We start from the raw sequence: 18,699 nt of genomic DNA, 5'->3' as shown, positions 1-18,699 counted from the left end.
AAACTAAAAAGTTCGACCCAAATTGGGGGACATCAGAATTCGTTTTAGAGGTATGATTCCTTCGGCAAAGTTTCTTATTTTGATCCCTAGAATATGATTTTCGCAGAGCAATGGGCGATTTTTTTGCCTCCCCACAAATCGACCCGGCCTAAAATATATATGCTCACTCAAGTAGGAGAGAGCCAGATGTCGAACGTTGCCGAATGCGGGGGCCGATTGTGCTCTTTGTTGTTCGGTACGCGCTCTCGCTTGCAGTTCAAGCAAGGTAACGCCGCATGAGCAAGATAACGCCGCATAAGCAAGATAACGCCACATTTTTTGAGCGTGCAGCCGGCTACATCGAATTATAAGACGTTATCACGTCAAAAAAAAAAAATTCTTATCGAAAAGCAAAACTTATTGAACAACTTAATATTAATGCGTTCTTTTTTTATCTACTTTATTTACTTTACATCTTCTGCTTGGCTGTACCTATCCCTGCAAGTTCATATGCCATGAAATCTCTTTCTATGTTCCACTAACTTTGAACTCTAGTGAGTTGGTGTTTGTTCTGCTTAGATATGACCAAATATTCGCTTTGCCATGAATTATCCGAATTCGAGTATTTTTATTTTTCAGCATAGAAATGGAAATTTAACTTTTTTCTGGTTTTTATTCCTTTTCGAAATAAAATTTATTTATCATAGCGAAAGTCTGTTAAGGTTAAGCGTTGAGTGTGAACAACAGATCCTAAAACTTTCAAGGCGAAAATTCTTCGTTTTCGAAAGTGATTATAGTTTTTACCCATGTATACCCATCTAAAAGTGCGTAAGCTTTGGAAATCGGAAATAGGTTAAAAGAAAATTGCATGTAAAATTAAGGGTAGTTTACGATTTTCATTTGCAAGCAGCATTTCAAGTGTACACAAATGCGGAGAGAAAATTCTTTAATACGTATAAACACTACGCTTATATCCAAACGTTTTTTTCAATTCCAAGCCACAGCTAATAAGCAGCAACTGTTATTTGAGTTTCGTTATCGTCCTTTCTACTTTTTTGAAAATTGTTTCTTAATCTTATAAAAACCTGTAATATATGTAAATTGGATTTTGTAATTAAACGGTTTACGTATATTACTTCAATAAGTATGCACACACACACACACGCTTGGGTATGTGTAAGTGCACAGTCTGTGTAGCTACTCAATTACAAAAGTATTTTTAGGGTTCCTTATCTTTAAATTTGCTTTCACAACAAAACATTTGCGTTTAGTGTGGGAAATCAAATTAACTGTCTACTAATTTTAATTAGTTTTTACTAATAAAAAAACTAAGTAACAAATACTTCATTTATGACGGGTACTGGCCTTGCTCACTTTGTCAACTGCACCACTTATTTTTAACTGCAACCTATTAATTTACAATTAAGTTTTTAGCTCAAAAGAAAAGCGGCTTCTTCCGACTATCAGGTGCATAAAGAGGAGGTAACTCACACCGATTGACTTAGAAGTAAATATCACTGCCCTGCATCGGTTTTGCGAATAAGATGGGACCTAGTGATCCCGAAGGGAATTTTCGCGCTAAGCACGAATCCGAGTTCAAAAATTTTCCATCACGTCAGGTTTTCGAGAAAAAGCGGGTTGAAACCCCTAAAAATAGTGTATTTGGCCCTTTTTCAAAAATTGTGGAGCAGAACCCTAACGTGCTACGATCTTCGTTATTGTCAGTAATTGAAGGTTGAACTTTGCTCTTTGAAATAAGTCCAAACCCAAATTGTTCGCATGCACCCTTAGAGTAGGGGGTGTCCTTATGTCTACGGGGGTAGGGGAAAAAATGAACATAGGAACTTATCTACACCCAAGATAAGATATAATGAAAAGTGCAGTGTTCCTAAGGTATTTAGTGTCGCTGATTACAAATCTGAAGTCAAACATTCCATTTAAAAAGAAATAAAAAAATCAAAAAAGTTCTTCGAAAGTTTGTGCTTGAGAAAACCCAATACATTCTTCAGCATTATCACTACCAAGGAGGAAAAGAGAGAGCGGAAAAAATATATGCTGTGATCGCCATGATTTCATTTTGATACTACTATTAAACAGGAGTGTACGGAGGTTTTATAAATTTGTGGAAGCAACTATCAGCATTCTATAACCTCAATTCCTACTCCCACCTCCTCGTGGTACACCCTGGTAATCTGAGCAACGACAGCTACTAATTCGCGTCGGAGGCATGCTCAGGGCTAAAGAGAGAGGAAGCTTCGGGGGCGGGGGGCTACTTTCACATATAAATACAATTAAAGGCCTGCCGAAATTCGCAGCGTCTGTTTCGGAGCGAGTTGTTTGTTCTTTAGGTTAGAAGTGGCCTCCTACTGTTGTGAATCTGATCATCTGACACGTGAAGCTCATCAGATCTTCCTTAGGCTTGTAACTTATGGATGTACTCCATGGTTTTCGAGCTACAGATATAAAAACATGATTTTAAATTTGCGAGGATACAGTGCCCAAGTCACAGAACTGTGAAAAATCTACCTGCTACGGCAATTTGTGCGGATTAACCAGAAGTCGCTGGAAGCCATTAAATATACCGGAAAGAGCAAAGGTTAAAAACTCAAAATATGTTTCCCATTGAAACTAATAAAAAGTAATTAAATAGACTTTGCAAGTGAAAAACTTCAAGTTCGAAATAGAAAACTTGGAATTCGCAGAAGTTAATAGCGAAAATTGTAATTGAAAAAAAAAAACTATTAGTTTGAACAAAGTTGGCTGTTGTTTCTATTAAGAGGGTTTTATTTTTATTACCCAATTAAGATAAGCACTATAGCCTGCTACTTAATGAAAAGCAATAAAAAAAGCTGCTTCCTTGAACAAAATGAATATAAATTCGAAGCAGGCACTCGCTGACGAGCACACAGCTGGCGTAAACTGCTTGCATAGCGCAACTTGGATTTATTGGAGATACCCAGCACAATGAAGTTATTTTTCCTAATTTCGCTTTTCTCAATACTACACACCAACTTCGCCTTGGAATTCACAGCACAGGATTTACTTTATTCATTGGAACAAATTAGCGAAGGCATAATTGAAAGTGCACCTGGACCTTTGCGACCAGACTACGTTTTCAAGACCATTAAAAATATAGTTGAAGGACTACCTAATCAAATTGTAAGCGGCATTACAAATATTATCTGTAAGTATCCTTTCACGAGCATTAAAATAAGATTTCTCAACTAAATTTGTTAGCTTGAAATTACAAGGTTCGGCGGTAATTGCCAAGGGCAAGGATCAAACTCCTGATCAATATGATCCGACACTCGGAGATATAAAATTTCAATTTCGCACACCCTGCGATAAACGAGAATATTCTGTCGCAGATCCATCTGGCTTGGCTGACGATGACGATTTCGATCCTGACAAGAATACAGTTATATTTTCGACCGGCTGGACTACGACTGTGAATAATGAGCGGCAGGACGCGCTTGCCAAGGCATATAATTGTCGCGGTGATACTAATTATCTGGTATTATAATTTGCTAGTTTCGAATGGCACTCTTTTCCAATTATAACATTTTTATTTAATTACAACTTTCCAGGCTCTAGATATGGGCAACTACATAAACACACTGTACTTCTGGTCATCTGAGAATACCGATAAAATAGGCAAATATCTTGCCGAAGGCATACAACGTTTGGAGTCTATTATAGATATTGGAAAACTACATATAATGGGTCACAGTCTGGGTGCACAAATAATGGGCTCGGCTGCTCGTTATTACCGCGATTTGACTGGGAAAACGTTGCCCTATGTAACTGGACTTGATCCAGCTTTTCCCTGTTTTAATGAGGGCGAGGAACTCACAGTCATATCTTCTAGTGATGCTGACTTTGTTGATATCATTCACACAAATCCTGGTGGAAGTGGTCAACCCCAAGCATTTGGAGATGTTGATTTCTATGTAGGTGGTAAATTCCCAGTACAAGACGCCTGTAATGATCCACAATGCTCACATGAAATCGTTTGGCAATATTACACTGAGTCGGTTTACCCAAATAATGTAAATGATTTTCTGGCAAAGCGCTGCAACTCTTTGAATAGTTTACAGGAGGGCAAATGTGTTGGCAATGAATATCCAATGGGGTATGCTGTGCCCCACACGTTAAGAGGCAGATATGTTCTAGAAGTGAATGCTGAGAAGCCATATGGAAAAAATGCTACTGCGGACTATACAAACCCTGACTCCACTGTATGTGGCAGTTGTGAAGAATTTGAGTGAAAAGCGAGGTATAACAAACAAATTTTTTTTTCAATTTTTTACTTTAGTATTCATGAAAATATAATTATGTACTATACATATCCACATGCATACATTTTTTATCAAAAATCCAATAAATAACCACACCAGCACTTTTTTCCATTCAATGCAGAAAATTATGTGGAAGTATAAGCTGACGTTGCGTTTTGGGGATATGGCACATTATGGAAGTGATTTCGGTTTTACAGAGGTTTTATGAAAGGTTTATATTTGAAAGGTTCATATTTGGTTTTATGTTGCTTTTACTTGCCTATGGGGGGTTTTGGGAGAGAAATACTTGAGGTCACACCATTATAAACAAAAAGGTGGTTTGATAACATTTTCTGAGAATAGAACAATAATGTTTGTTTCAAGCGATAGGCGATTGAGGAAGCTGAAATTTAGAATTAATTTTGCAATGTATTACCTCTAAAAATAAATTTAGATTTCAAATGAGGTAATTTATTAAACAGTTTGAGGAAGCTATAATTAAAAATTTTTATGAACAGGGTGGCCACTTTTCTATAAAAATTAATACCTAATAAATAATAAAAAATAAGAAAGTAATACTAAATTTCAAAAAATTGCAAAATTAATAAATTTCAATCGAAATTCAATAACATTTTTTTAATAGATTTGTCACCCGTTTTTATCAAAAATTTGAATTAATTTAACTTAGGCTATTCAATGCTGTATCAGAAATATATAATACAGACTTATTTTTCGGTAAAATTGCCGCATGCTTTGGTGATGGCTGACCTTATCCCCGACGCTGTAGTTTCAACTGTTAATATTACCTCGGTGTCGTCGAAGGCTATCTCAAAGAGCTTCTCGTCGAAGCATTTCGTTTTCCACCCATTCTGCCGTTTGTAGGGTATCGTGCCTACTTGAGTCTTTTCGATGGTAATGACTATTGCTTGCCTATGATCGCTATGTGTGTAGCAGTCGCTGATGTACCATCTTATAGCTCTACTTAGCCCCCTGCTTATGAAGGAAAGGTCTATGATGGAACCAATACCATTTTTGTTAAATGTGTTCTCTGTGCCACTGTTGAGTAGAACGAAATCAAGCGCTGCTAGTGCATTTAAAAGCTCCCTGCCTTTCGGGTTCGTTCTTTTACATTCCCACTCTGCCGAACACGCATTGAGGTCACCTGCTATGAGTGCCGCGCTTCTTCGCTTAGCGTCATTAACCAGATCATCCATAATGCTGGCAAAGGTACACAAATCTGTACTAGGTGGTATGTAGCAGCTGTATATGTGTATGTTATTTATTTTGGCATGCACATAGCCAGTTGTTGCAACTGGTTCTCCCAGATGGGTTGGGTTACTCCCGCAGCTCCATATGGCGCACTTGCGATTTGCGTTGCTGGCCCATGACGCCCCATGCCTTTTTTTATACTGCTCGCTGAGTATAGCAACATCGATACCCACCTCGTATACCGTTTGGGTAAGCAGGCTTTGCGCTGCTTCGCAGTTGAGGTTAAGTTGCAAGACCTTCATACTTTCTTCTGTTGGGTTGCTCTCTGGAATGCTGGGCATGTTCGCCCTCCCGACACATGGTTAGTGCCACTTTCGCCGTGCTGTAGGCATAGCGCGCACCTCGGCGTATTTACGCAGATTTTAGCCTTATGGTCTTGCCCTCCACATTTGAAGCACTGAGTAGTGCGGTCATCTTCGCTCTTGCAGTTCCTTGCCAGATGGCCAAAATCGTGGCATTTATAGCACCTTGTTATAGCTGCCTTTTCTCTAATACGGCAGTTAACCCAGCCGATACGTATTTTGGATAGGTTTAGCAGTTTTTGTGCGGACATCGATGGTAGGCTGGCTGATGGTGCATGTCTGCGTGCCACCGTATGCTGTGTACATTGCTCGAATGACCGATAGCGCAACTTTTCCTCCAGGGAGGCTATTTTTTATCGCCTCTAACACTTGTTCTCTGGACGTCACTTCATCAATATCTTTTATTTGTGGGGCTGTTTCTAGTGTTAGGGAGCGAACCTGTGCACTTTCGCCGAGGACACCTTCTATTGCTGTCTTGGGTTTCTCAGTAGGTTGATCCAACTTTAGCTTTAGTTCGAATAACAATTCGTCCTTCGCCGTCTTTCTAATGCCGTACAGTAGGCTCAATTCCTTGAGCTCAGGTTGCAACGACGAGCGTGAGAGGTGCAATTGTTGGGCACGATGACGAGTTGAGATGGACGGGTCTTCAACCACACTATCGCGAAGAGCAGCAGTATTTTCACATCTCCTACAGACAGGCATAGAACCTCAATTATGCCTCAGTGTCATCGAAAATTTGAATACCTTGAATTTTCATACCTTTTACAGATTCATCAACATTTAAAGGAGAAATGATGCAGACCGTGGATAAACTTTTTTCATTGTACTTTGCATCACGTGATTTTTTATAAACTCATTTTTGTAAAGAAAAATTAAAATGCATTTTTGTATAAAGTTGTACTAATAAACCATTTATAAATTTTTTTATATTTATTTCTGTTATTATCCCTTCTAAAACCAGTTCTTCTCTTAGCACATTTTTGAATATGCTGGACGTATGTTACCCCTTAAATTCGCAATAGGCACAGGCACTATGAAGGTGAACTACTTCAAAGCATGAGACCCACAACTAATGAACTCCATCTGGTATCGCTATAAACCGAATCGGTCTATGCGACCAGTTGAATCTAACTTAACCTATACCGAATTTTGCAGAAACCGCCCGATTATCTCGACATCCTACTCAACATTAGTGTATGTTGTACATAAATAAAAACTTACATAAGAAAATAATCAGCACTGATGTTCAAAAAAAATAAATTAAATTCGATTTTTTTTATTTTCCGTCCTAAATTTTAATTTGATCTCCCAAATCGCGAACCATAATTTTGATAGCGCACTTAAACTATCTCATTGTTATAAGTGGAGCTGTAAATGTACGTACATCTGTGCTATTGGAGCAGAATTTAAACCGAACAAAAATCAATATTAAAGCCGCGCCTACTTATGCGCTTATTAATCGCACGCTGCGTGAACAATGCTTCATTATGAAGTCAGCAGCAATTAGCAAATGCACTGCCTACAAACGACTGCAACGGCAAATACTCCTCCGCGTAGGTAATAACAGAAATAAGCAGAATACAATTTGGAATTTTGGATGTTGTAGGCCGATCAGTGTACTCGTATAGGTATGCGTGCGAGCACCAATGTTTTCACATGTAAGTGCATGTCTACTTTGTGAATTTTGAGTGCAACCAATACATGAAAACACACACATCCTCATGGTTATTTACATTCTGCTTTGCAGCACGAATTTTTAAAATTTTTATAGCCACGAAAATTTCATGCACGAAATCGATGTAAAGTATAGACGAAATTTTGAATGCAAATATTTGCGTACAAGCCTATAATTTAGCGTATGTACGTAAGTGTGCTTTAATTTATTACACAGTGAGCGAAATCTGCTTAGCCGCGATTACGGGAACGAGAAAAAAAACTGTTTAAGTGGCTACTCTTAAAATTGTTTTTATTTTTATAAAGCTTGTTAGTAAATAATCAGCAGTGAGTACAAATATCAGTTCAAACAAGAACAATTTGAAGCCTTTCACATACAGAGTGGCGTAAGACAGGGCGACACACTAGCGACGGCAAAAATTTTACTAAAGGTTAACAACGAAAAAACCAAATATAAGCTGCTTTCTAGACTAAAAAGCAAACAGACACCAAGAGAGGTTGATATTGGAAAACACGAATTTGAAATAGTAAGCACGTTTACATATCTAGGCTGCAAACTGACGACAGTTAATTGGAACCCTAAATTCGGAACCCTTACAAATGGAAGAAAACAACATGAAATCAAGAAAGAGGACACGAAATCAACGTCATTGTGCACAAAATTATAAGAAAAATGATGAGAAATAGTGGAGAGGAATATGAAACAAAAGAGTCAAAGCATGTGAGTGGTAAACTTTTCGAAAATAAAGAGCGCCTGAGGAGCTATGAATTTCCCACTGGAGGGACTAGTTGCTTTCTTAAAAAATCTAAGTGGTGTAAGCAACTTAGTTAGGGGATGGAAATCAAATGCAGTTATCACAATGGGCCTTAGGGCCACCGAGCGCCTGGTCTTAGACAAGCAACCTGGCTAACCTATCCTACTTATATTATATATTCTTTTAAAATGCTGTTAAGCAATGCACGATTAAGCAAATTTCGCTCACTGTATAATAGTGGAAGGGACATATTTTACTGTTAACCATGCATTTGCATGCACACTTTTAGGCGCAGAGCCAAGTTACATAAAACTCAAACTCATAAACTCGTAATCATATGTTTGGACATTCTCGTTGGACATTTTTTCGCTGTATGCAAAATTTGTATACCTCTCCTTTTATATATTCAAATATATTCCACATTTTACATGCAACCTGGTACGAGTGAGTATGCATTTTAAATCCATAATAGCAAAAAGGTTAAAAAAAGAAGAATTTAAAAATTATTTAAATTTTTATCTGACATATACCTTTTGGAGTCACAAACATAAACCTTTTGATTTTAAAGTCTAAATCTTTGGCATTGGAGGAAATTTGTGAGAAGCGTAGTGTCGTTGGTTATTTTTGTTTTATTTGGGAGCTAGGGGCTTTTAGGAGCTATTGCCCACTGAGAACTAAACTTTTTTTTTAATATCCTTGTTTACTCCGCTCGGTAGCATAGGGTCTCGAAAAGACTCTCTTATCGTACACGGTTCTGGGCTGTTGTTTTTGCGCCGTCCCATGTGAAGGAGGCATTTGCTGGTACGCGCAACATCGACCTTCGCCAAGTGACCTTTGGCCGGCCACGACGTCTGCTCCTTTGCGGGTTTCAGTCCATTACCATTCTCGTGATGCTATATGATGGTTTTCTAAGCGTGTGACCTATTCATTGCCACTTTGTGCATTTGATTTGCTACAGTATGAGCTCGTTGATCTCCACAGTACGTCGTTACTGGATGGTGTTCGGTCAGGATATGCTACAAATGATGAGGAGAATTTTATGGGTGAATGATTGCAGCCTCGGTGTGTTGGTAATGGAGACCAGCCATGTTTCAATTCCGTACAACAATACGTACTTGCCACATTAGCTGAATATTCGCAGTTTAGAGCGCCTGGAGATTTGTGAACTTGCCCATACTATGTACATTCACCTGAAAGCTGCCCTCGCTTTGTTTTGCCTAGCTACGAAATCCAGCTTGTTCGTTCCTGTGTCTCTTTAAACTGAAAAAATATGTTTCTTAGTCACTCAGTCTAAATCATGTGATATTCTATTATTTTTATTATTGTCTCTAATAACGTCCTCCAATCCGTGGATGAGATCACATATTTCGGAGCAATTTTTTACTTTAATTTTTAATTGCCAAGTCATATCAATTATAGTATCTCAAAATCATATTCGATCTTGGGCTTTGTGAGACGTAATAGTGCAAACTTTTCAGACCCACGATGAAATTACTGTTTACCCTGTTTGTTCGATTGAGGTTAGAATATGCTTCATTTATTTGGAGATCTTATCATCAATTTGCCATCAGAAGGCCAGAATGGGTACAAATTTGCCCTGAGAACTTTGAACATCCAAAAACTTTTTTAAGCGACTTTTTTACCCAGTTGAAGAGTTTGAAAAACCTTGAAAAACCACTTTTTTTTTCTACCTTCCCCAAAAATTCGAATTTTACGTGTTTCTTAGTTCACATCGAAGATAATTACATCAAAATTAATAATCTTTTTTTTTTTTGTTTTCAGATGAAAATTGCAAGTTGATATAATGATAATTGCAATTGATAACTCGGCTTACAATATATTGTTGGAGATTGTAAAAATTTTTTTTTTTTAGTTCAAATATATATTAAACTATCCCCAAAACTTCATTTGGCTAATTGTTTTTTTTCTCATCCTACAACGCTTCGCGAAAACTACTGAATTTAGGACATCTAATTGGCCCGCCGGCCTTAAACGCGAAAAGCCGATCTGTCGTTATTGCACGATTCTCTTACTCTTCCAGCTGCATAGTTAGATTTTTATTTTCTCATCGATTTAATTTTTTAGAGGACTTTAAAATTTCAAAGGACCTAATTTTCAAAGAATTATTTTAAATACTTATACTCGCACACATACACATTAATATGGATATCATGTGAAAGAGAGTAGATGCAGCTAATAAACTTTTTTGTTAAATTCTGACAAATACAGAATCCATTGCGAATACTTTATTCCTTAAGAGGAAAGCTCAAGTATATTTTAAGTAGAAGTTCAAGAATTTTTTTTCACCGAACGAACGAAGTTCAAAGCAAAACAAATAATACCCGGATGCACAATCTCTCGTCTCATATCCACATTAATTCCATAGAGTGAGTAGAAGTATTTAAAACAATTTTAGAAAATTTCAAGTCATATAAAAATTTTAAATAAAAAAGTAAATAAAAAATTTGCGTGTACATTTCTGTTATTATTTTATTATTTATTATCATTATTTTGCCAAGCTCCTCCACCTATTTGTGACATGCGTCTTGATGTTCTACAAAATGGAGGGACCTACAATTTTTCATGAGAAGCTTTTTCATGGCGGAAATACACTCAGAGGCTGGCTATTGCTTCTATCATTTTTCGTGCTTCATGCACGGAGATTCGAACCTACGCACTTCCTAATGGTAGTCACACACCAAATTACGAGGGGTGCCTTTTAAATGTCGGGATTAGAGAACAAAAACAAATTTTAATCATCGAAAATCACTTTATTGTTTTTCAAAACATTCTCCATGAAGATCTATTCACATTTGCACGCGTTTGAACCAATTGTCGAAGCACTTTTGCCACTCTGAATGAGGCACCTCCAAAACATGCATTCTGAACGTTGACCTCTCAGTTTGTTTTTTACGTACGGGAATAAAAAGAAGTCATTCGGTGCCAAGTCAGGACTAAACGGCGGATGACTCATTAATTCGATGTTTTGGGTGCTCAAAAATGCAGTTGTTTGAGCCGATTGTCCTGGTGAATAGTGATCCGTCTTTGGCGATTGGTTTTCCTAATTTCTTGGAAGACAACTGGCAAACAAATGGTTATGTACCACTCAGAATTTACTGTTCTGCGTTGTTCTAGTGGTACGGTTGGAAGTGCTTCGTGCACGAACAACTTTTGTTGTATTTGGCTCATCTTGAAACACCCATACAGTCGACTGCTGTTTACTTTCGGGCTCATACGCGTAAATCCATGATTCATCACCTGTCACGATGTCATCGACGTGTTTCGAAGCCCCGCGATCGTTTTTTTTTTTTTGAGCATTTCCTTCGACCAATCGACACGAGCCTGTTTTGTGAGCGATTGACAAATTGTGTGGGATCCAACGCGAACAAAGTTTTTTGACAGTCAAATGTGTATGCAATATTGAATGTATGCTGGTCTTACTAATGCCTAAGATTGTCTCAATCTCACGATAGGTCACATGACGATCTTGCAATATCAGTTCGCGCACAGCATCAATGGTTTTCGGAACAGCAACTGATTTTGGACGACCTTCACGAAATTCGTCTTGGAGTGAACTACGACCACGATTGAATTCACCATACCTTCGATAAACACTGGTCCTTGATGGAGCTTCATCGCCAAAAAATGAATTAAGTTCATCCGTGCAATGTTGCTGAGTTAATTCACGTCGATAAATATTTCGATAGGGTGATTAATTTTGCGTACCCTTGTACTTTTACTTGTATGTGAAATTTAAAATTTTTTCCCAGATAATTTTTCCTGTCGCCCGGTGTTACTTATTCAGTAAACAAATTGCCTTAAGTGGACCGATTTCCTCAAATTACAGTTAAATAGCAAACGGAAATGATGATATCTACATAAATGGAAACGAAAATCGTAAAGAAGATAAAATTGAGTTGATGGTCACAAACAAAGAAAAGCTGTAAAAACGCAAATAAAAAGAAAAATAAGCCGAAAGGGGCGAAGAAATGAGCAACAACATAAAATTCACCAACAACAAATGAGGCGGAAAACAATAAAAGTAAAAGTGAAAAAGAACGGGAGTGCTCTAAAGGGCATAAATAAGGAGGAACAATGAAAAATATGAATAAACCGGCATGCATAAAAATATAGTGTAAATATAAAAGAATGCATATGCTTACACATTTGAATACATATAATTGCATGTGCGACAAAACAAGAAAGGCAAAAGTTTTACCTCTCAAGAAGTGAGCCAAAAAGCACGTGAATATGCGTAAATATGTATTGGAATATGTATGTATGCATGTAATTATTCATATAATAAAATTTGCGGGCATGTAGGGCAATGAAAATAATATCATAAATTTGTGAGAAGCAAAATTAAAAAAAAAAAAGAACTGTAACATAAAGGGAGAACAAGGACAATCAGCGTTCAAAGTTGCTATGGCTCAGAACGTATGCTGGCATGCGGCGCGAGAAGCGGCAACTAACTACTACAGCTGTTGTTGATGTCGTTGAAGATGTTGCAAAACATGAAGATTGTGCTCATTATGCGGCTACACCCGTGTATGGAGGTTGTTGGCATCGAAGGAAGCATAGTTCGCCCTATAGACTTTTAATGCTGTTGTTATTGACATGTTTTCTTATAATTTTTCATTTAAGTAGTTACACCACTATAATCATACTAGTCCCTGCAATTTCACTTACTTGCTATTGTGGTTTACCTCATACAACGACGAATTTGATAGCGCATATGAAGGCTCTTTTCATCAGTTATAAAAAAAAATTAAGTTACTTGCATAATCAAATTTTCAGGTTCATAGGCAACTTGACGAAATAATTTTTTTTTTAATTTTAATATACGAAGATTGTGATTTAGAGGAAAAGGTACAGGAAGATACACACAACGTAAACTCTGTTTTTCACTCTAGATATTTTTCAAAATATCCGAGTTAGGAAGTGAATATCGCCTGTCGGGATTTCCTAAGGTAAGCTGCATGCATCAACTTCTATGTAAAATATGGTCGGATGAAAGCATTCTGCCGATGGGAATTTAAGTGTGCTATGCCCAATCTATAGGATGAGTGATACTACAATTTGTGCCTTTTAAATATCGCCTATAAGGTTCTAGCGAGTGTACAACTGTGGGCAAAAAGTAAGGTGAATTTGGTTGTAAAATGAAAAATCTTTATTTATTCTTGTAAATCAATTTCATCTCCTTTAAAATAATCTCCTCTCGATGAAGTACACTTATGCCAACGATTTTTCCAATCCCCAAAACATGCCAAATAGTCCATTTCCGGTATAGCCATCAGCACCTTCTTCGATTCAGCTTTTATCTCCTCAATCGACCCGAAACACGTTCCCCGGAGTGGTTTCTTGAGTTTTGAGAATAGCCAGAAGTCACACGGAGCCAAATTAGGCGAATACGGTAGTTGCGGAACGATATGCGTGGAATTTTTGGCGAAATGGTCACGAAGGACGAGTGCAGTGTGAGACGGTGCATTATCGTGATGCAAAAACCAAGAGTTGTTGGCCCATAATTCTGGTCTTTTTAGAAGAATTGCTTCACGTAAACGACGCATAACGTTCAAATAATATACCTTATTAACAGTTTGGCCAGGTGAAAGGAATTCATAGTGCACCACACCACGAAAATCGAAAAACACTGTCATCATGACCTTTATTTTTGAACGACTTTGACGTGCTCTTTTCGGTCTGGCCTCGCCTTTAGCACGATATTCGCTTGATTGGTCGGTTGTTTCAGGGTCGTAAGCATAAATCCAAGTCTCATCTCCCATAATGATGCATTTGAGCTTGTCCTGATAGTCTGAAAGCATTGTTTCACACACATCAGCGCGACGACTTTTTTCCAAGAAATTGAGAGTTTTCGGTACCAAACGAGATTTGACTTTTCGTAGGCCCAAATGGTCTTTCAAAATGGTTTTCACAGATCCTTCAGATATTCCGATCATATCAGTAAGGTCTTTAACAGTCAACCGACGATTTTTGAGCACTAATTCCTGCACTCTGTTGACGTCGATGGTCGTCCGGAGCGCTCCAAGTCATCAACACGTTCTCGACCCTCTTTGAAGTCTTTGTACCACTTATAAACATTTTTCTGCGACATGGTCGAATCACGAAATGCCTTCTGCAACATGCTAAAAAATGCACTCTTGGTCGTTTGGTAAACACAAGCGTAAATATATTACTGATAATTATTATTAACAGTGTTGCCAACTCATGAAAAAAATTACTAGAGCGAAATTTTAATCCCGCGAAGTTTGACAAATAAATTCACCTTACTTTTTGCCCACAGTAGTATTGCGTGAAAGGCTGAGTCCCATCATCGACCAACTGTTTGGACCTTTTCAATGTAGCCTCAGACCTGGAATGTCTACCATCGACCGGATAATCACAACACGCCAAGTCTAGGAAAAGACTCATCAAAGGAGAATCGACACACACCATCTATTCGTCGACAACAGCGGCATGCGATAGTATGAAAAGAAGTTGTCTTTATGCCGCGATGTCTGGATTTAATGCAAAACTATTACAGCTCAGCACCGCTATCAGAATTGGAAAGGACACCGCAAATGTCTTCTCAGGTTAAATACTTAGGAGCAATCCTAGATAGTAAGTTTACCTGGAAGAAGCACGTCGAGCAGAAGGCCTCTCGAACACTAAAAGTCTTCTGGCAGTGTAAGAGAACCTTTGGCAAGACATGGGGGTCTAAGACCGGTGATAGTACACTGGTTGTACATCACCCTGATCAGACCCATTATTACATACGCCTCGGTAGTATGGTGGAAGGCTACAATGATTAATTCCAGAGTAAAACCCCTAAGTAGGCTACATAGAAGTGTGTGCTAGGGTATCACAGGTGCCACGAGTACGACATCTGGTGATGCCCTTAATGCGATTCTGAACTTGCAACCTCTATATAGATCTTCAAATTCGACGGGAAGCATTGAAGGCGGCGTACAGGCTCAAGTTAAACGGAGCCTGGGGAAGTGAAGTAAGCACTAGCCACTGTCAGATAAGTCACCAGTTGTCGGTGCGGTGCACACTGTTCTCGATGCCAGTGGACAATCGCGTGCCTGTTGTTAGCTTCGGTAGGAAGTATGATGTTTTGATCCCAGATAGAAATCAATGGTTAAGTCCAGAGAACGTATTAACGGGTTACCAGCACACTTTCTACACCGGCGGATCCAAAACCACTGATGGTAGTGGATCTGGATGATGGTACTTAGACGAAGACACTAAGTATTTTTTATAAAAAAACACGTGGATCGATTTCCAATGAATAACTAAAAATCCTTCCAGATTTGGCAAGTACATCAATGGTTGCAAGATTTGATAAATACATTTGTATAAGTATATTCTAAAATTTACATTTTGATAGATATTTTCAACAGTATTCCTATACCAGAGGACAGATGTCCACGAGATTCCTTATGGAAGCCTATGCCATCTTGAATGTGGTCTACGGGCTAATTGAGGAAAAGTGGCGGGGTAGCAGTATTGGAATTTGTAGTGACAGTCAAGTTGTACTGAAAACCCTTGCGAACCTACGCTGCTCTTCGAAGTTTGTCGGTGAATATAAGACAAAACTGAACAGTGTTGCAAAACACATCCAAGTTAGTCTTATTTGGGTGCCTGGACATTGTGGTATTTTAGGGAACGAGTTAGCTGATAAACTGGCTAATGAAGGCTCTGCAAGTATGCCCCCTGAATCCTTTCTAGGTGTCGATTCCGCATCTATTCAACTATGGATTGACGACTTCATGAGGTCTACCCATAGAGGTTGTTGGTCTGGGCTGAGCTCGTAAAGAAAACAGCGACCTTTCGCCTTAAACTCAGCAGAAAGGACCGGAGACTACTGGTGGGTGTAATCACAGGGCACAACGCCCGTGGTTAGCATATGGCTGCTATGGGGGTCGTAGACATTCCAGCCTTGAGGATGACGACATTGCATAGTTTCTTCTCTGTAGCTGTCCGGCGATTTTCAAAGTAAGACTTAGGATATTGGGTTGTGCTTTACTGAGTATGGATAAAGTTCATACTCTTCCTCTTCCAGATCTCTTGAAATTCATCAATGAATCCAAGAGATTTATGGATGAGTGACCTCAAACTAATCTATCCGTCTTATCACCCACTTTTTATCTTTCCTACGGCGGCCGCTGTAGCCGAATGGGTTGGTGCGTGATTACCATTCGGAATTCACAGAGAGGTCGTTGGTTCGAATCTCGGTGAAAGCAAAATTAATAAAAGCATTTTTCTAATAGCGGTCGTCCCTCGGCAGGCAATGGCAAACCTCCGAGTGTATTTCTGCCATGAAAAAGTTCCTCATAAAAATATCTGCCGTTCGGAGTCGGCTTGAAACTGTAGGTTCCTCCATTTGTGGAACAACATCAAGACGCACACCACAAATAGGAGGAGGAGCTCGGCCAAACACCTAACAGAAGTGTACGCGCCAATTATTATTATTTTTTTTTTTTATCTCTATTCTTTCTACTAAAATCTATCCGGGTGTAGTACAATGGTCTCCTGGCAGAGCACTTGGACTTGTCCAACTCCTCACAAGCCTAATCTTAATCTGGGAAGGACTTTTACGAGCCGTTTGATATCAAAAGAGGTTTCAGGCAGGGTGACTAGCTTTCGAATGACTTCTTTAAGATGACGTTGGAAAAGGTCGTGCGAGCTGCATACCTTAATCGCTCAGGCACAATTTTTAATAAGAGCGGAGTTGTTAGAGTATGCTGCTAATATTGACAGCATCGGCAAAGTTAATGGATCTAGTGATGGACGAGGACAAATCAAAGTAAAAAGGCAGCCTTGAAATACAACGAATAATCTCGCTTGCCAACAAGTGTTAGTCCAAAGTAAGTAGGCAATTGAATAGTTAAGTTCTCACTCGACTTTAGTTATTTTAAATAAGTAGTTTTATAACACAGTAAATTTTAGTTTAATAAAAATACTGATTTTTGACAATTTTTTCCTTGAGAAAAATCCACGATAATTTGTAGTAGCTTGGAACTATATTACTAAAATTCAGTGGGCTATACAACTGCACACCCAGAAAAATTCTAAAAAATCGAATTAAAAAGTTTTCTTCGAATTTTAAATTTTTTTAAATTTTCATCAAATTTTCATTTTTGAAAATATTTCGGGAATGCAGTTTTAAATCTCTTTAAACTACCTAAACTAGTCTTCTATCATTTGATGGTTTGGCCTTACTTAAAAGTCTTACGGCACGCGCTCTTCTTCTATTAGTCGCAGTGAGCAACCAATATGTTGATAGTTGGTACCGCGGGTCGTATGAGTGATATAATGCATATTTGTCTTCGGTAGCGGCGTATCTGCAGAACAATTTCTCACTAGCTATATAATGGAAGAGCAGATAAATATGTTAAAGCTATTTTTGCAACAGAAAATTTCAGTTTTAATGCAATTTTGAAAAAAATCCTACAAAAACTAAAAGTTTATGCAGTTTTTGCACGAAAAAAAGATGTTAAAACATATGCAGCTTTTGTTCTGCCGAGGCAACTAAAACCGAATAGAACATTTGTTGTCATAGTTCGATAGTTCTTTGATTCTTATGATAAATTTTTACATCCTGTACACGAGCACGAAGTTAGGTATTCCTAAGGGAGGTAACAAACCCCTTGATTCTCCAAAATCTAACAGACCAATCAGTCTATCGTCGTTTATGTTAAAGACAATGGAAAACTACTTGAATACCATCTAAGAGAAGAAGTAACCTTCAAAAAACCCCTCCATAAACTGCAATTTGCTTACCACAGTCACAGCACTGCACACACTCGTTGTCAATATAGAAAAGGCTCTAAATCAAAAAGAAATAGTCCTCTGTGGTGCGAATAGTCCTATGGACATAGAAGGAGCCTTCGACAACGCAAATTATAAATCCATGGAAACAGTACTCGAGAAAAGAGGTGCAAACCCTATACTAATACATTGTATAAGCCAAATGCTTAATCAGAGGATTATTAAAGCCTCGTTAGGCCACGCTGAACTTAATGTAACAACAGTAAAGGGATGTCCGCAAGGAGGAGTTCTTTCTCCACTGCTATGGTCCCTACTAGTTGATGATTTCGTGCAGCACCTAAACAATAAGGGATTTATCACCATTGGTTAAGCAAATGACATACCTGTTATAATAAAAGGCAATCATGAAAGGACACTGACAGACTTAAAGCAAAATGCCTTGAACGCAACATGGCAACCTCACCGGTCACCTAAGTATCCTAAATAAAATCAAAAACGCCATAAGCATGGCTCAAGTTTCAGACCACATAGACCCTACCCTCTGTTTCACAAAAGGATACACAGTTACTTTTCCTGAGAGGAACGAGTGGAAAACAAACCCAAAATGGATGAATGAATGAAGATGTGGAGTCTATAGAACATCTCATCATCAAATGTCCGGGGTTGACGCAT

General features: G+C 38.3%; 1 protein-coding gene across 1 annotated transcript; it reads left to right on the top strand.

The window, feature by feature from the left end:
* Positions 1-2,869: 2,869 nt before the first annotated feature.
* On the top strand, positions 2,870-4,378 carry LOC128856397 (vitellogenin-1-like). Its single transcript, XM_054091694.1, has 3 exons — positions 2,870-3,163; positions 3,231-3,493; positions 3,567-4,378. Exons 1-3 carry the CDS (start codon positions 2,944-2,946, stop codon positions 4,245-4,247), a joined length of 1,164 nt encoding a protein of 387 aa, XP_053947669.1. The 5' UTR covers positions 2,870-2,943; the 3' UTR covers positions 4,248-4,378.
* The last annotated feature ends 14,321 nt before the right edge of the window (positions 4,379-18,699 follow it).

Source organism: Anastrepha ludens, chromosome 3, assembly GCF_028408465.1.
Source record: "Anastrepha ludens isolate Willacy chromosome 3, idAnaLude1.1, whole genome shotgun sequence".
NCBI lineage: Eukaryota > Metazoa > Arthropoda > Insecta > Diptera > Tephritidae > Anastrepha > Anastrepha ludens.
The sequence above is the reverse complement of the archived record's forward strand: the minus strand, read 5'-3'. Positions and strand labels throughout refer to the sequence as shown.

What these genes read in the sequence shown, in the direction of transcription:
- LOC128856397 (XM_054091694.1), top strand. Translation starts at nt 2,944, where the DNA reads ATGAAGTTATTTTTCCTAATTTCGCTTTTCTCAATACTACACACCAAC. An exon ending in CGGCATTACAAATATTATCT is followed by an intron (nt 3,164 to 3,230) that starts GTAAGTATCCTT and finishes TGAAATTACAAG; the next exon opens with GTTCGGCGGTAATTGCCAAG. An exon ending in GCGGTGATACTAATTATCTG is followed by an intron (nt 3,494 to 3,566) that starts GTATTATAATTT and finishes ACAACTTTCCAG; the next exon opens with GCTCTAGATATGGGCAACTA.